Source organism: Cajanus cajan, chromosome 1 (genome assembly GCF_000230855.2).
Source record: "Cajanus cajan strain Asha chromosome 1, NIPB_CcT2T_4, whole genome shotgun sequence".
In the NCBI taxonomy this organism is placed as follows: Eukaryota; Viridiplantae; Streptophyta; class Magnoliopsida; order Fabales; family Fabaceae; genus Cajanus; species Cajanus cajan.
Genome location: NC_138517.1, coordinates 88929765 through 88948809, shown reverse-complemented (window position 1 = coordinate 88948809; position 19045 = coordinate 88929765). Strand labels below are relative to the sequence as shown.

The 19045-nt window shown below is 35.0% G+C and overlaps 3 protein-coding genes across 5 annotated transcripts; 1 reads left to right on the top strand and 2 right to left on the bottom strand.

Moving 5' to 3' along the window:
- The first annotated feature begins 5914 nt into the window (after positions 1-5914).
- LOC109788353 (G-type lectin S-receptor-like serine/threonine-protein kinase At1g11300) lies at positions 5915-9849 on the top strand. 2 transcript variants are annotated; one of them, XM_020347050.3, is made up of 7 exons: positions 5915-7550; positions 7640-7759; positions 8075-8235; positions 8328-8538; positions 8667-8916; positions 9001-9151; positions 9264-9849. In XM_020347050.3, the coding sequence occupies exons 1-7, from the start codon at positions 6269-6271 to the stop codon at positions 9570-9572; spliced, it is 2484 nt and encodes an 827-aa protein (XP_020202639.1). In that variant the 5' UTR covers positions 5915-6268; the 3' UTR covers positions 9573-9849. The 2 variants fall into 2 exon arrangements, with proteins under 2 accessions (XP_020202639.1, XP_020202640.1); XM_020347051.3 differs by having other exon boundaries at positions 5917-7550; positions 8679-8916.
- Positions 9850-10744: 895 nt separating this feature from the next.
- On the bottom strand, positions 10745-11646 carry LOC109788357 (uncharacterized protein At1g08160-like). The gene has a single exon (XM_020347055.3). It carries the CDS (start codon positions 11607-11609, stop codon positions 11013-11015), a length of 597 nt encoding a protein of 198 aa, XP_020202644.1. The 5' UTR covers positions 11610-11646; the 3' UTR covers positions 10745-11012.
- Positions 11647-13622: 1976 nt separating this feature from the next.
- LOC109788354 (G-type lectin S-receptor-like serine/threonine-protein kinase At1g11330) lies at positions 13623-17391 on the bottom strand. 2 transcript variants are annotated; one of them, XM_020347052.3, is made up of 7 exons: positions 15925-17377; positions 15695-15841; positions 15047-15189; positions 14765-14975; positions 14432-14666; positions 14181-14331; positions 13623-14102 (listed from the first exon to the last, which is right to left on the bottom strand). In XM_020347052.3, the coding sequence occupies exons 1-7, from the start codon at positions 17204-17206 to the stop codon at positions 13794-13796; spliced, it is 2478 nt and encodes an 825-aa protein (XP_020202641.1). In that variant the 5' UTR covers positions 17207-17377; the 3' UTR covers positions 13623-13793. The 2 variants fall into 2 exon arrangements, with proteins under 2 accessions (XP_020202641.1, XP_082923258.1); XM_083067132.1 differs by lacking the exon at positions 13623-14102 and having other exon boundaries at positions 14192-14331; positions 14428-14666; positions 15925-17391.
- Positions 17392-19045: the final 1654 nt, after the last annotated feature.

The following is a 19045-nucleotide window of genomic DNA, read 5'->3' as shown; positions in this document are numbered from 1 at the left end:
CTCAACTCTCGCATTCATCAAGAATTTCCAAAGACAACTATAAGTCCTTTAGATTGTTGTCCACGAATGCTAAGAACACAAATTGATCTGAACTCCTAAGACATGCAATGCACTATCCTAAAGGATTTATTCACATACTCTCATGCAAGTCCAACCCAGTACTAAACTAGGGATGCAGAACTAGTAAGTTTATAACCCATAAAAGAGAGAACAGGGGAAAAGCAATGTTTAATCCACCTGACTCCTACTGAATCTCAATATTTATAGGAGAAGATATTGACTGTTGTGACTATAATTAATCATGATAATTAAAATTAATTAATTTTGAAATATTTGATAATTAAAATTAATTAATTTTGAAATATTTGATCATTAAAATTAATTAATTTTGAAACATTTGATCATTAAAATTAATTAAAACTACAACCGTCAAATTATTATATATCATTAAAATTAATATTAATTAGGTTTTAATATCAGTAATTCAATTTAAGTTTAAAATAATTTTACAAATTAATTAACCTTTTAAAATATCTCAAAATATATAATTAAAAAGGTCTTTGCTTGACTCACTCCATTAGCACTTGACGCAAATCCAGGCAAAGGCAAGTCTTTTTTTTCATGTTCGACACTATTCAACCCACCTCTGATGTGATTCTAATCCGAAATGATTCTCACTCTGCATGCTCAATGTCACCAATTATATGCCCGACGTGAGTAAGACAGAAACCCCTCTTTGGAGTCACGCCCGGTGCGATTTTAGTTTTTGTACTTATGTAGAAACTAATTTCATCCAATCTACCTAAAATGTAGCAAGAACCCAACATGCAATCCAATATATATAATACATACCAAATAGGCAATGTAACGACCTGACTGGTCACTACACACACCACTGTACACCGGAAACGCCAGATAGAAAGGACAAGTATATAAATATAGGGTCTAGAATATAAATATATACAAAGTCCCTATCCGACTAGAGTTAGAGTGTACAAAAACAAAATACATTATCAACGGCTACACCAAGTAGCTGAAAACAACAAAGCATCAACAAGGATCCAGCTCCGCCTGCCAGATGCAGACTCATCACTAGCCACCTGCCTAACCCTGCTCTGCTCCCATACATAGTATGATCATCGCAGTCCAAACCACATGGAAACAACAAAGGGTAAGCTAGTGAAAAGAAATAACATACATATATATAAATATATGAATAGTAAACAACTACCCCTATCAGCATAGCAAATCAACACATCAATCAACTTAACAAAATTCATTTTAAAGTACCACATCATTTAGCCATAACAGCACACATCTCCCATCTTCAGCATACAACTCATCGATCTTATAGCATAATCAGCAATAAGCACACAATGCGTCGTCACGCATATCAACTCGGAGATCTCCTACAGCAACTCAACCATTATGGCCTACAACAACTCAGCCATTATGGCCTACAACAACTCAGCCATTATGGCCTACAGCAACTCAGCCATTATGGCCTACAGCAACTCAGCCATTATGGCCTACAGCAACTCAGCCATTATGGCCTACAGCAACTCAGCCCTTATGGCCTACAACAATTCATATCAACATTCAACACAACACAACGTTTGCAACTCAACATATCAACTTGCAACACAACACAACTGTACAACTCAACATCAACTTTCAACACAACTCAATTGTACAACTCAACATCAACTTGTAACACAACTCAACTTTACAACTCAACATGTCAACTTGCAGCACAACGCAAATATACAACTCAACATCAATCAACCAACATCATCCATTAGTCATCACATTATATTCGTCTACAACTCAACTAAGCATAAAACAACATTAACCAACATATAGAAATTTCTCATCTCCGCGCCCGGTGCACTCATGGTCGCGCCCAGCGCGGTACAACCAGAGAGCACCAGGGGCTAGCGCGCCCAGCGCAGGTATGCCTGCGCCTGGCAGGGCTCAGCCAGAGAGCCCAAGGCTCACATGCGCCCAGCGCATGCCAGGCAGAGACTCCAAGGAGTCTCGCGCGCCCGGCGTACCCATACCCGCGCCCAGCGCGGGGAAGGCAGAGACCTCCCCTTGGTCTCGCGCCCAGCGCAATTCAAATTGCGCCCAGCGCCCACAAGGCAGAGACTCCCAAGGAGTCTCACGCCCAGCGCGACAAGGGTCACGCTCAGCGCAGCACATCAATATCAGCATATACAATACAACACACAACATATTCAACATATAATACGGCTTATCCATCTTGTTTACAACTCGTCTATCATGTCAAATTACCCACGCAAACAACACCAATCAACCTAAGCACCTAAAACAACTTTGAACTTAACCAAATCACTAAATGGGAAATGGCAACCTTCACAGAAAATAGCACATCATGAGTTATACTACTCCTACCATGCTCATCCTTATCTCATATGAAAGATAATCAAATTTCCTACAAGTCTCATGAAGACACCAAGTCTTAATTCATTCATCTACCTTGTTAAATATTCTAAAAACCGCAACAGCTATTGGTAAAGCTGGCAGCCTGACCCCTCTTCACTAAAACGGTCATATCTGGAGTTCTAAAACTCCTTTTTGAGTGATTCCAGTGCCATTGGAAAGATAACATCCAAGGCTACAACTTTTATGAAGACTATAAAGTCAAATTCTGAAACACAAATGCGAGCCCGGCGCGTTAAGTGCGCGCCCGGCGCAATTCTCAACCAGAGACCTGTAATTTCTATTTCGCCCAGCGCTGTCCTCATCGCGCCCAGCGCGATTCACCCAGAATTACCCATTTCAAGTCGCGCCCAGCGCTAAGAACTGCGCCTGGCGCGAATTCAAACGAGAACCCTTACCTGCTACGAAAATTTCACCAAAACCTGCGAAACTTAACAGAAAATACACATGCAATCCAGTCAAGCATTCCTATTTTCATCAAAGAGCTCAAAAATACCAGTTTTTCATACATGCAACCTCAAACAAGGATAGATCACCAAATTTTCACCAAACCCCGGAAAACCCCGAAACCCCATCTTCAGCCAAAAACGCAACAAATTACTAACTTCCCTTACCTCGATGCAAGGATTCCGAGCTCCGGGAAGAAGGAACGGAGAAGGAGATGAAAAACGAGCTTGAATGGGAAAAACGAGAAATGGAGGAGAAGAGAAGCTCCACGCCCACAGCTAGCTCCAAAGACCACTAAACAACACCTATGCTCACCCAAGAAGGAAAAATCAGCAAGTGAGTAGGAAGAGTTTGAAGAAGAAAGAGTGAATGAGAGAGTGGGAATGAAAGTGAGAGTTGAATGGGAGAGAAGAGAGTCACGGTTCTCACAGGCAACACCAAAAACACACGTAACCATCCTAACATCTAAATTCAACCAATCAACCCAAGATCACCATTAAAGGTTACTCTTTTACAACAAATTAAATTCATATATGTCACCAATTCAAACATGCAATTGATGAATTCATACCATAACAACAAACATTTAACGTCAAATGATTCAAATCACAAAATTTTCTTTATCTCTTGAAGAACCAAATCAAGAAAAGGAAGAGAAAATCACTTTGTACGATTTCGACTATGAAATCTTGAGTTCCTCAAGCTTATATTTCAACCTAGTTACATGAGATCAACTACAAGAAATAGAAAATGAAGATTTTTAAAAAATAAGAGAAAGAAAAATTTTAGATTTTTAGAGAGCTTTTCACCAACTTTTCTCTAAAAGTTTTTTGAAAACATAAATTATGAGGTTCGAAACTTAAAAAAAATAAAATTTATACCTTCCTTATTTTAGCTATCTAAAAATCAACTTATTCTTAGAGTCTCTTAATTTAAAGTTCTCAACAACAACTAACATTTAAACTGCAAAAAATTATAATTAACAAAATAATTATAAAATCAACGGTATTATAATAATTACATTATTAAAGAAAAATAACTTCAAGTATAAACAAACTATATATAATAGAATTACTAGTAAGTTTTTAAAGGTGAACATGCATGGAAGCAAAGTAGCATTTGGTTTTGATAACTCTTCGAAGCGGTCCTGTTTTACCTGGAAAGTTAGAATCTACTTCGCATATTTAGGCATCTGACATGTTGACTTTAGCAAGTAAACTGAGACAAGTTGCAGCACGGTCCAAATATTCTGCAAATGGGAAGTGGCCAATTAACAAAGTGAAGAGCTTTCACAATTTACATACTCAAATCCCATATTTTTTGTGTAAGAAAAATTATAAACATCATTCACGTTGGATACTAAATGTGAAATCTCTACGAATGAAAATTTGACTTCTTTCAAAACCTTAAATCGTTATATTACTATTGTATATCTGTATCCTTCATTACATTTATTATTTATTTTCTTTTATTCTTATCTCTCCTCTTTATCTATCCTTCATTTTAGTAGGATGGTAGCGCTATGTTTTTTGGATTTTGCCGCTGACTAGTGACTATCACTTTTGATTTTGAAATTAATTTTTATATTTTATATATATATCGATTCATTAATTTGTATTTTATTTCATCTGTTTATAAGAGGTCGGAAAAAGATAACAGCATTATTTTTTGTCCACCTCCACAATGTCTGAAATCATATTGTAACCAAAAAAACATATTGGACCTCGATTAATCTGGATAAAATACAATAAAATAGAAATAATAACATAAAAACATTATTTTTAATGTAAAATAAAAAATAAAATGTTCTTAGTTCTCAACAAATTTTATCTTTTATAAATTTTTAACAGGTTTTTAGTCTATATATATTTACCATATAATCTAATTTTAATCCCTCATAAGGTTTTTTTGTTTTTGACAAAAGTCCCTCATCATAAGGCATTAAAATCACATGTTTGTATTAGAATATATTTTGCTCATAAAAGAATTAATGTGTTTGGTAAGTCTAGCTTTGTAAGCTGTTTTAACTAGCTTGTTCGTTAGTTTGAACTCATAATAATAATATTGTAAATGGAGTATCCATCTCTATCTTGAAAGCAACCTGCACTTGATGCTTTCTGGCAATGGACGAATAATGTAGGTTGTTTCCTTTGGAGGAGGGAGAGTGACAATGTCACTATTCAGTATCAAGATTGCAGTGGCCACACTATACCTATCTTGTGCAACCTCTTGCACGCACAATAATCCAATATATCGATGCATTTCAAATATGCTTCTCAAAGCAAGGATCGTAAATTTTAGTATCAATTATACATATTCTGTTTCCTTAATTTATTCCACAACTTCCATACTTGAAAATATTAAAAACCAATTTATAAGATGATTTTTATTTTATAAGTTGATTTTATAAATTTATATTAATCTCAAACTCATATTTTGAAATAATATTAGACTTATCTTAAATTCGATAAAAGAGTTATTCATTGTTTATATACACACTAATCCCATTATTACTAAGTATTAGTGTGATTGATGGATTAAAAAAACTTAAATCTTATTTATTTACATCATTAAAAGAATCTTTCAATATTTATGCACAAATCTAATTTAATAATATTGAATTAAGGATGTGGTGAGAAAAAATAAATTTTATATTAATGTGTGAGACAACTCTTATTTTATAAATTAATTTTACGATATTAAATTAAACCTAAGCCTATTTTATAACAGAAATCAATAAGACAGTTGTGCCAACAAATTAGAATGCGAGAGAAATTTAGTGGCAACATTAACAACAAACTATAGATGGAGTTTATAAAATAATACGATCTTATAAACTCATGTTATATGTTCATTGAAGGCAGACTGGTCGGTGAACCTCGCACATTCGTAGGATTAAGGTTTTCACTTTTCACGGATTTCATTCCCCTCTTCAGGTTGTATGCTTTTATTATGTCAGGATGTAGTGGAGGTGTATTTTTGCTCGTGGTATATATTAGCTTAGTGGCTCTTGGGTCCCAAAAACATTATTTTTTCTTGCTCTCTTCCATGTGCACTAACCACCCATTTTGTGGTGACGCTGAAGTGTCACAAAATTATGATGGCTTATTGAATCAACATTCAGCCAGGGTTGATTTAGAGGGTATTTGAGGAGAGGATCGATGGATTAGAGGTTTTTTTTATAAAAGTATACATAAATCAATTACAAATTTTATTTTACTTTTTGCCTATTTTCTTTTTATCAAATACACTTTTCACCCCATTTCCTCTCTTTCCCATCATTATCATCCCCTCCCAATGCACACCCTGAACATAGTTCTACTTCCACTACCAAACACAAAGAAGTGAAGAACACACCATGATAGTGGATTTCACAAGTCTGATTCTTGCTCTCATCATACTTTGCTGCTTTGCTCAGTACTGCAGTTCATCCAACGATACCATCACAGCAGACCAATTCATCAGAGACCCTCACACTCTGACCTCAGCTAACAGTTTCTTCAAGTTAGGATTCTTCAGCCCTCAAAATTCGTCAAATCGCTACGTGGGAATCTGGTATCTCTCGGAGTCTAATATCATATGGGTAGCTAACAGAAACCACCCACTAACGAACAACTCTTCCGGGGTTGTTCAAATTTCTACAGATGGCAATCTTTTGGTATTAGATCATAGCAAGAAAAGGGTTATTTGGTCATCAAATTTGACACATGTTGCAACCAATTCAAGTGCCAAACTTTTTGACACAGGAAATCTGATCCTGTTAGATGGTGCCTCGGGACGAAGTAGTTGGGAGAGTTTCCAACATCCTTGTCATGCCTTCGTGCCAAAGATGAAACTTAGTACTACTAACCCAAAAACAGGTGAGAAAGTACGCATAACATCGTGGAAAACTCCCTCTGATCCTTCTATTGGATACTATTCTGCTACTCTTGAACACCCCAACATGCCTGAACTGTTTTACTGGTTTAATAAAACGCGACCGTATCATCGGACCGGTCCATGGGATGGTCAGAGTTTCATTGGCTCGCCTAGGTTGTTTCCTGGTTATGCATATAGATGGAGTATAATGACTGAAGCTGACGAAACCGTTTATCTTTCTTTTGATTTCCGAAGTGAACCTTACTTTGTAATCGCGAGCTTGAATCCACAGGGCGATCTTGCTATCGCATTGTGGATCCATGAAAAGTTAGTGGGGAGGGTGCTGTTGGAACGAACCTCGTGCGATCTTTATGGCTACTGTGGGGCATTTGGAAGCTGCAATAAGCAGAGTTCTCCAACATGCACCTGCTTGAGTGGTTATAAGCCCAAAAATGTAGAGGAGTGGAATACAAAAAATTGGACTAGTGGGTGTGTAAGGAGTGAGCCACTGCACTGTGGGGGACACACAAATGGGAGTGAAATTAGCAATGACGACGGGTTTTTGAAACTTGAGAATGTGAAAGTGCCAGATTTCGTACATAGATCAACTTCTTTGGGAGATGAGTGCAGAGAAGAATGTTTGAGGAATTGTTCTTGCGTGGCCTACGCATATGACAGTGGTGGCATTGGATGCATGGTTTGGAGTGGGGACTTGATCGACATACAAAAATTCTCAAGCGGAGGGGTTGATCTTTACATTCGTGTGCCACCTTCGGAACTTGGTATATCACTTTTTGATTTCCTTGTCACTAGTATTTCAAGTACTCTGAGTGCAAATCTAACTTGTTTGACTTGTGTTTAATTTTTGCAGAAAAACATTCCGGTAAAAGAAGACACAGGATAGTAATGATTCCAGCTGTAGTAACTGTAGGAATGATTGCCTTGGCTGTCTGTGTTTATCTCTCATGGAAATGGATTGCTAAACCAGCAGGTATCTGTGTTGAATTATAGAAGTTATTTTGATTCAAAAATATTCACGGTTTCATATTGAAATTGGAAAAGATGGAAAATGCTTTCGGTCAATTTGACATTCTTATCTATCATTCCTTCTTTCCCTTATTACTTTTGCTAGTAATCTGCTATATATTTTACAGAAATATGTTGCTCTAGATTTGTACAACTTTTAAACGAATATTTTTTTCAAATCACCAAAATGTAACTCTTGTCATGTTTTAGCCTGCGAATAATAAGTGATACTCAAGTACAGTTCATTTGGCATGATGATAGAAATTATTACTCTACTCAGGAAAAATATATTTACAAAGACAGAGAACGAATGAAGATCAAGAACAAGTTAAATTGAATGATCCGTTGCCACTTTTTAATTTCGAAGAACTTGTAAATGCTACAAACAATTTTGACTCAGCCAACGCGCTTGGCAAAGGAGGTTTTGGTACAGTATATAAGGTAAGTTTTGATTTGTGTACACCTCAATTTTCAAATAATTTCATGTAAGTAAAAAGGCTTCAAAAAAAAAAATCTCTTTAATTGTGTACCAGGGACAATTGAAAGGTGGACAGGAAATAGCAGTGAAAAGACTTTCAAAAAAATCTGGCCAGGGGTTAGAAGAATGTATGAATGAGGTATTAGTGATTTCAAAGCTTCAACATCGAAATCTTGTCAGACTTCTCGGTTGTTGTATTGAACAGGAGGAAAATATGTTGGTATACGAGTACATGCCTAACAAGAGTTTGGACGCAATATTGTTTGGTTAGTTTGAAATTCTTTCTTTTCTATGCCTAAAGAGTATCTTAAACAACTGAATACTTCAATTCTAGAAATTTGATTATTCAACTGAATAAGGTTTATTTCTTCAATATTGTTTACTTCACTTTTAGCTTCTTCTACAGATCCAGTAAAAAAGAAGAATCTAGATTGGCCAAAACGTTTTAAAATAATTGAAGGAATTTCTAGAGGTTTGCTTTATCTTCACAGAGATTCAAGATTAAAAATTATACACAGAGATTTAAAGGTTAGTAACATCTTGTTAGATGAAGAGTTCAATCCAAAAATATCAGATTTTGGCATGGCCAGAATCTTTGGAGGCAATGATATACAAGCAAATACCGAAAGGGTTGTTGGAACATTGTAAGCAATTTTTCTATATCAAGTTTATACCACCATTTCAAGATAAAAAGTGACTTAACTTTCTTAAATATGACTTAAATGCAGTGGTTATATGCCTCCAGAATATGCATTTCAAGGATTGGTTTCTGAGAAATTGGATGTCTTTAGCTTTGGAGTGTTATTGTTAGAGATTATTAGTGGGAGAAAAATCACCGGGTATTACGATCATGACCAACCATTGAGTCTCTTAGGACTTGTAAGCCTTTTTGAATGATTTGCTTTGTTTTGAAAAGACACATACCTTTTGATAATTTTGAGAGTGTCTACTTGTTTTAACTGCTATAAATTGATTGTTGACTTGGTTTCAGGCTTGGAAATTATGGAATGAAAAGGACATCCAATCCCTGATAGACCTTGAAATATCTAATCTAAATAATGTGAATGACATTGTGAGATGCATACACATCGGGCTTCTTTGTTCGCAAGAACTTGCAAAAGAAAGACCAATTATGGCTACAGTAATTTCAATGCTTAATAGTGAATTTGTCAATCTTCCTCCCCCATCAAATCCTGCATTCCTCGAAAGGCAAATTGTATCATGTTCAGATTCATCTCAGCAAAACTACATCACATACTCCGTCAACAATGTTACTGTCACAAACATACATGGTAGATAGCAAATTATGAGAATAACTATGGCTGAATATACCCCTGAACATCTTCAATTTATAAAGACTGTTGACGAACCAGACAGATCCTACATTGTTATTTTTTGTCAGAAACTGTGAACTTGATCGATTTTAATTTGGTGTGGTTGTATAGTTTTTTTTTTTTTTTTTTTGACATCAGTTGTATAATTTAGTGAATAATAAATATGTATTGCATTTAATATTTTGATAACTAGTTAAAAAATATTCTTTCAACTGTTTCAAATTATCATCTTTTTTTATCTTACATTTATACTTATTCTTTTAAGCGTCAATTTTTTTATCTAAGGAATTATTCTGATATCTTGGTATCTTCTCTTATATGACAAATAAATTAAACACATGTCAATTAATGATGTCATTTCAGTTTTCTTAACAAATTTTAGATATAATTTTCTAAAATATTGTTATCGATTACACCTTTTAAAATTAAAAATTAATTATCAGCTATTCTTTAACCCTAATTGAATGAGGAATAATAATTCATCTCTTCGTTGTCCTTTCGGTTACCCAAATCATCAACAACATTGACAACAACGATTAGAAATTGATAGTCCAAATTATCTCTCACGCAATCGGAACTCGCTTAATTAACATCTTTATTTTAATTCATGTGCTTTCAATTTGGATTTTGGAGCAAATTGTGAATGTTCATAAACTCCCTATATGCATGATTTGGAAATACAAACCAAGAGAGTGGAGTTGAGAGAGATATAGATTATCTATTTTCATTATCTTTTTCTTCCTCAATCAACACGACTTTTATTTTTTAAAATTGAGTTTTTGTTTATCTCAAACACTCGAGTTTTTGTTGCAGTTTCTACTTATCTTAAACGATCGAGTTCTATGGCCCTTCAATAGGCTCGAAATTTGCACTTTGAAGTCCCCTAAACTTAAAAATAAAAAATAATTTAATTAGCTAGGGATTAAATTGAAATATACAACAATTTTAGGATTCAATTACAAAATGATGACATGACCATACCAAAACTTCTGAATATGTGAAGATACAGTACAAATTCTCTAAATAATTTTTTATATATATTTTTATCAATAATTTAAAATACTTTTATATCGCAATTTCAATTGTTTATTGTAAATGTGACATATAATTTATGTATCGAAAGATATTTATACTGCAATGCTTACAATTACAATCTTGCATCATTTGGAAGGATAGTGAAGTGATACAGCCAATTTTTCTTCTTTTGTGTACCCGCACAACAATTTTTGAACATAGGAAAACCAAAACCAACAAGCAAGATGAAAAATTACAACAACACTGACAAAAGAATCATAACATGAATTAACGGTGACAAACTGAGAAAGAACATGGAAACTAGAAAACCAAAAAAGTAAGAAATAATAAATAAAGATATTGATAAGGGCACTAGAGAGAAGATAACAAGTTTAGAGTTCTACTTCACAAGGTGCCCTTTGGAAAGTCTTGGGCTTAGAAAAGTAGAGCAACACAGGAGAACAATAAATCCTCAACACACGATGCTTTGACTTCCACAGCCCTACCTTGAACCTTATCCTTGCCCTAACCAACACGTCTAACTCAATATCCCCCGAGGACCTCTCAAGCCTAAGGTCCTTAGGCACGGACTCATACAGGGCCACAGTTTGGGCCGTGAGGCCCACGTGAAGCCTTGTCACATTTTTATGCGACTGGAAGAATGGGTGAACCGCATTGGTGGCTAGTGTTTGGTCCTCATAACGCACTGACACCTCCACAGTGTCGTAGTATATGGAGACTCTAGAATTTGGATTGTAAGCTCTTAAGGTGAAGTCAAAGTTGGCATAGAGGTGATTCGCATCTGTTAAGTTGAAGTTGTGGATTGCACCATTCTCCACACTGTACTCCAACCTTTTTGGCTTCAAAACCAACCAAATTATGAGCACAGCTATGCCTACAAGAATGATCAATGCTAGTATTAGCATCGCAATCAAACGGAGCAGGTTCCACCGCTTTGTCTTGGTTGCTTGTGGGTTAGGCTGAGCCATCTCTAATTCTATGAGGCTAACTACTAACTAGTGTTGGTCTTTCATTGAACTAGAAACTCAAATCATGTTTATATATTGTTTTCAACTAGGGCACCTTTTTTTTAATTACTACTTTTATCGCTTTCAGAATTTCGTGCATGAAACTCAAGACATCTATGGGATTCTTCGGCCAACGATTTTGTTCCTTTCTTGAGATTCAAGTGTCACGTTACATATAGTAACATACTATCGCAAGTAATGTAGCTGTCGGTATAAAGTGTCGCCTATATAAATATCTAATATAATATCATTTCACAAGGAAAATTTACAACAAAAGTGAGGCTGAATGATGTGTGTTAAAATAAAAAGTATCCAACTCATAATAATTTTAATGGTGCGTGTATGCTTGGAAAATACATATAATTACAATACTTTGACTGTTTTGCATCTTTTTTATATCATTATTTGAAACAAAAAAAAAAAAAAAAAAAAAAAACATGTTCCCTTTTTTATGTCGGCAATAACAAGTTTTCTCGGTCTCGGTCTCTTAGCATACATAAACCAGCCCAATAATTTTGTTGGTGGCATTTACCTTCACAATAAATGATATGGGCCTTATCTATGTCTTAGACTTGGTTCTTAATCTTCCTGACAAATTTGCAATTAGCAAGGCCTTGTACGAACAACCAGGTTAGAATAATTGGTCCAGCAAACAAGACAATTCGAATATATTAATTTTACTTAGCCCAAGAGAAATTATTAAATGATTCTAAAGCACATCATTATGTATAACATGTAATTAAGTATGATATGCAAATAGTAATATGTCTTTACATATTCGAATTTTAGATTTCATTTGTTTGAAATTAAAATGTATTTTTTTTTTATAGATTTTTTAAATTCTGAAAACATTAAAAAAAATGTCAAAATAAACTTTTTAAAAACTTATATAATAATCATAAATAGTTTTAAACATATTTTTAATTTATAAACCTGAAACAAAAATGGAATAGAGTAACGATATATAGGAAACGTATCCGATAAACTCGAGAAAATGAGGTGCATTTTTTAAGGGGAGGGAGATGGAGGAGATAGAGAAATCAGAAATGGAACAAGATTTCAATTCGTTATTTATTATCATTGCTCAATGTTTTTGTTCTTATTATATCACATTATCATATTTTGCTTCTCTTTTCCTCACTCAAGGTGTAAATTAGCACCCAAGTTTGTATGATTTTTTTTCCAATGGAATATGATAGAGCTTAGGCACCACGGTATAACTGATGCTTTCCTTGTTTACCCTGCTTTCCTTTGCTTACCTAGGCTAAGCTCCAAAATGTATAATAATCATTCATGTATAATGCATATGTCCAATCAAATTCTATTGTCTTTAACGTGTCCATTTTAATGACACCTAAAAAATGTATGCACGTTACACGTATATCTTTTAAGGATAAAGCTAATTGTAATAAATAAATAAAAAGTTTTAAGAGCAAGGTAGCATGCTAGTATTAAAATAAAAGGTGCAAGTATCTATTTTCAAATTCAATTCATGTTTTATCTCCTGTATCTGTATGCCTTCTCTAAATACACTTGTGAAGGCTTTCAAGACAAATTTGAAGTACAATTAGTAGCTCTAATATTAAAAGCATCATATAGACAAGAAGTCTTATAATGGGCAGCAGAGAAAATGGAAAAAAATAACACCAAAGAGTGAGAAAAAATATGGCTAAAAGACAAGCCACCTTGCCTATCATTTGACATATATTTGAATACCAAATATTGTGTCTATTCATAGTACCATAATTTTCACACTCGGATGGTTTTTTTAATATTGACTACCTTTTTTTAACTATTTCATATTTGATATATTGTCATTTATTCTTTCCAAAAGCTTCTATTGTAAAGTGATTTTTATTCTAGATTTCGTCAACCCCCTTTCATTTATTTAATTATGCATACTCTTAATGTATCTTACTTAGAACTACTGCCACTCAGTTTATCAAATGCCATCATTAAAGAATTAGAGTCATATTAGAAGTCCAGAAAAATCAAATCCCCAAAGTTATCATTTCTAACATATTGAAGGGTTTCTTTTAATCTATAAGTGCCAGTCGATAAATATAATTGAATAATCATCCATTTAATAATATCTTCAGCATATGAAATGGCAACAACTTTTACTGTGAAAATGATTCCATGTTGTTATCTGCCTTGGATCTCAGTAAGAGTTACATGGTTGTTGGAGTTACACTGATTTTCCTGAGAAGAAGACTCTAGACTTGATGAATTGTGCTTCTGAACAAATCCAACTTGCCTAGGAGGAGGGAGATGAGAAATCTCACTATTAAGCATCGACAGTACAGCAGTCATAGTTGGTCTTGTTTTTGCAACTTCTTGCACGCATAGAAATGCTATATGGATGCACCTCAAAATATGATCCTCAGAGCCTGAACCTGATATCTCTGGATCAACCAAGGACTTAATATTGTCTTCGTTCCATAGATTCCATGCCTAAGTAAAATCAGCATAGAACATGTGTGAAAATGAACGGAAATAATGAAATATGACATGTTATAAGAAGAGACTTACATATCCTATGAGGCTGAGAGACTGGTCATCATTACGGAAGCTAGTGTTTCTTTTTCCACTAATAATCTCCAACAGCAAAACTCCAAAACTATATACATCTGATTTCTCTGAAAACAATCCTTCCATCGCATATTCAGGGGACATGTACCCACTATATTTATTTATTTAAATTTAGAAAACAACATAAAAGTTAATTCTCAAAACAAACAATGTGTTAAAAATATAATGTAAAATAAATAACACATACTTACTATGTGCCAACAACCCTTTTGGTATTAACTTCATCTTCTCCTTTATATATTCTAGCTAAACCAAAGTCTGATATTTTTGGATTCATCTCTACATCTAACAAGATATTACTTGCCTTCAAATCTCTATGTATAATTTTTAATCTAGAATCTCTATGAAGATAGAGTAAGCCCCTTGCAACTCCTTCAATTATATTAAAACGCTTTGTCCAGTCTAGAAGATTCCGCCGGAGTGGATCTGAAAAGGAAAAAAGCATTAGCCAAAATAAATTGTTCATATTTCATTTTACTAATGTTGAGTGACACCAATGTTTAGAAGGTGAAATACAAACTGACCAAAGATGAATGCATCCAAACTTTTATTTGGCATGAACTCATAGATGAGCATTTTCTCATCTCCTTCAATACAGCAGCCAAGAAGTTTTACAAGATTGCGATGTTGAAGTTTAGAAATCACTACAACTTCATTCATAAATTCTTCTACACCTTGCCCAGATGCTCTGGAGAGTCTTTTCACCGCAATTTCTTGACCATCTGGCAATAGTCCCTAACAGAAGTAGAACAAAAATAAATTGGAAGTTTTAGAAATATGTGATACGAATGTGACTAGGCTAATACCTTGTACACCGGACCAAAACCTCCCTTTCCAAGCGTATTACCCAAGTGAAAGTCGTTTGTAGCATTAGCAACGACTTCAAAATCAAATAGTGGTAGCTCATCCAGTTTAACTGGTTTCTGGACGTCACTCACTCTTTGATTATCTGGATATGTTCCAAACGAATTAGTATATTTGGAAAGAATAAGATACCAACTGTTCTTCGTTCTTCCCATCTCTAATTTATATGAAATCATATCAAATACCACAAATGGAGCAACCTTTTATAATATATTAGTGCTTACACAGCCTTCATTTAATGAGTATAGTTTAATATTCATCATACTCATTCCAATTAAATTAGATAATGAATTCTTTCCAAAATGCCTTTTATGCCAGAAAAGATGTCATGCTAAATTGTTAATACAATAAAGACCATTTGTATCATGTTGTCTTTGAATAATCAAACGGATAATTTCCATTTTGTCTTACACTGTGGGATATCAACAATTATATACCAATAATCTACAGTCTTGAAGCTTCTGCATTCAACGTTGTTCTAAATTGTTTGTATTAAGCGGTTGGCATCAAAGTTAGAATCACATATGACGAAAATAAGCGCTACTTATTCTTCTTAATAAGTTTTCAAAATTCCATTAAGGCTTGATTACCCGAATGTTTAGCAGTGCCCTTCCCCAAGTGAAAAGTGCGAATGGCTAGATAAGCACAGATGACCAAGATAATTGTTCCAGCAGTTGCCACAGCAATTCCAATGATTAACCTTTTGCCTCTTTTATTAGTATGCCCTTGTGCAGTACCTACAAAATTTTTAAACAAAAGTGTAAGAATAGATTCTAACTTCTAAAAGTTAGAGATAACAAGGACAAAAAAAACACCATACTGGCTTGAAATTCTGAATGGGCAAGACGGATGTAGAGATCAACTCCTGCAGTTGAAAACTTTTGCAAGTCAATTAAGTCTTCACTCCAATACAAGCAGCCAATGCCAGCATCATATGCATACGCCAAACAAGAGCAATTCTGCAAGCACTGTGTTCCACATTGCCCTTCCTCAACATCCAACCTATGTGCAAAATCTGGAACTTTCATAGTTCCAAGTTTCAAAAATTTATCTTCCTGTCCACCTTCACTTTCACTCCCATTTCGCAACCTCTCACACTTGAGTGCCACCTTCCTCACACACCCACTAGTCCAATTTCGCCTACTCCACTCCTCTTCATTCCTGGGCTCATATCCATTCAAACAACTACATATAGGTGAGCTCTCAGTATTACAGGTTCCAAACGCCCCACACGTGCCATAAACATCACAATCAGAAATTCCCAAATCCATAGTCAACACTTGCTTATTGTTATAATACCTCACCAATTTAAGCTTTCCTTGTGGAGTCAAGGTGAGGATTCCAAACGCAGAAGGATCAGCAAAACTATAAGTTAGATAAACAGTTTCTTTCCCTTCATACCCCACATTCCATCCATACAAATACCCTGTTGACATCAGGGGTGTGCCAATGAAGATCCTACCATTCCAAGGACCAGTTCTCCAATAAGGATGAGTCCCATTAACCCAAAAAAACACCTCTGGGGCATCCAAACGTTCAAGTGAAGCAGAGAAGTATCCACTAGAAGGATCCGAAGCGGTTTTCCTAGACACAAAACGTATTTTCTCACCCGTGATTCTGTTAGCACTGATCCTCATGGTTGGCACTGCTGCATCACAAGGATGCTTGAAACTCTCCCATAAGTTTTGTCCCGTGGAGTCATCTTTCAGCACTAGATTCCCTGAACGTTGGAGTTGAACAGTTGAAGTGGTTGTTGTTGCAGTGTTGGACACGTTTGAGGACCAAAAAACCTTGTTTTTTGCATCAACTAGTACGAGGTTACCGTCTTTGGAGATTTTGAAAACCCCGGAAGAATCTACAAGTGGTTGATCTCTGTTGGCTATCCATACAACGTTGGAGTCAGAGAGGTACCAGATTCCTAAGTAGCGGTGCGTTGAATTCTGGGGGCTGAAGAAACCGAGTTTGAAGATGGTGTCGTTTGAGGTTAGTGTCTGTGAGTCTGTGATGGATTGAGAAGATGTGAGGGTGTCCCTGGCTGAGGTCAAACCCAGGAAAATGACGAGCAAAGCATTTAGCAAACATGTGTGACTTCGGAATCCCATAATGTTGTTTTCAACACTTTGTGTGCATAGCTCCGAATTTAGTATTTGTTCAGTGTGGTGTCTTCTTGAGACATGCTATGGCAGTTAACGAGGTTTATGTCTATCTCGTTATTCAATCAATATCCCTGTTAGACTTCGCGTTGTTGTTGAATAGAGAGCTAAATCATATTCCAACAATACTGTTACCATCATTACTTGGAATTTTCATCTCCCACAAAGACAAAGCCACTTACTCTAGAGAGTTAACTTTATTTTACTTTTACTTAATAATTTATATTTTATATAAAATTTTAATAATTTAATTATTAAATTAAAAAAAATTAACATATAAATTAAGTTTATAAAATTTAAAAAAAAATAAAAATTATTTAATATTTTTTATCATTAATTCAAATTGATAAATAATTATTATACATTAATTTGAATTAATGAAAAAGATTTTTTAAAATAATTTACAAACTTAATTTATATATTAAATTTAATTTAACGATGTAAAATATGAATTTCTGAGTGAAATAATCTTATTTTTGAAAAGAAAAAAAAGGATTTCTCTTCTTATAACAAAATTTAGTTAAGTTAAATATTTTTATAATTAAAATTGAAGGAGCTAAAATTTTAATTTGAATTGAAAAATCTAAAAAGTTTTGTCATTAGTTGAGTGAGAGTGCTTCCATTGAGCTAATGAGAGGGAAGTTGTCTGGTTTATTTAATTTTGTTGACGGCCAAGTTGTCCAAATCGAAACCGTGGAAGTCAACTTCACCCTAAACAAAAGGACAAGTCAACCAAATTTATTTTTTGCCCTACTGCTTTTGCGGCATAAAATACTTATTAAGAAGCACTAATCTGAGTTTTTATTTGCCAACTAATCGCCTCCATAATATAATGTTTAAGAAGCCGCAGTTGTTGACTTAGGTTAGACTGCATTGTGCACTAATTTTATTTAAAGTTTTATATTATTAATAATTTATGCAACAAATAATGATTATGCGCTCACCATCAACTAATAATAATAATGATTTGATTATTTATTCATAAAAAATAATAATTTTTATACATAATTTATAAATAAATAACGGTATTGTACCGTCCCGGTCAGAATCCGATCCAACCCATCTACATGGGTGCACTCGGTTAGAATCCGACCTGTCTGCTCTACAGGAGTAACTCGGCCAAAATCCGATCTAACTCTCCCACATAGATACTGTTCCGATATCAGGGATAAAATCCCATCTTTAATGACAAGATATTCTCCAAATATTAACGGTTAAGGAAATCCCTTGATCTTCAGGGCCCAAGTAGCCCATGAACGACGTACCATAAAACCCAAAACCCTAGAGATGAGAGGGCAGATGACACTTTTCGAATGCTCTGGCTTTGCGGCTTGATCTAGGAAAAACCCTAGCGCATCCCGTGACCGGAACATTTTGGCGCCCACCGTGGGGCTACGGTAAAACTCTTCCTACGCCCCAAGTCACAGGAAAAAACCTACACTCTACTATGGCGAGAGGCGGCACATCCAACCACGACCCACAACACCCTACCATGGAGGAGATGATGACGTTGATCAATGGCTTGAGAGAGGAGAGCGACCCTGAGAGAGAGAAGGAGAGGAAGTTTCCCGCACAAAAACAGAGTGGGTACTGTGTTTTAATCGGTGTGAAGTCGTTCACCGTTGGATCGCGCTGATTTTTGGACTGTAGGTTCCAGAAGTGTGGTTCTTCATTCTGACCGTTCGGATTATTAACCGGAGGCCTGGTTTGGGAGAAAACAGCTTCGTATCGGTAGGTGAAAGTGTTCTAGCGCAAAACAGGACTGGTACTATGTTTTAATCGGTGTGA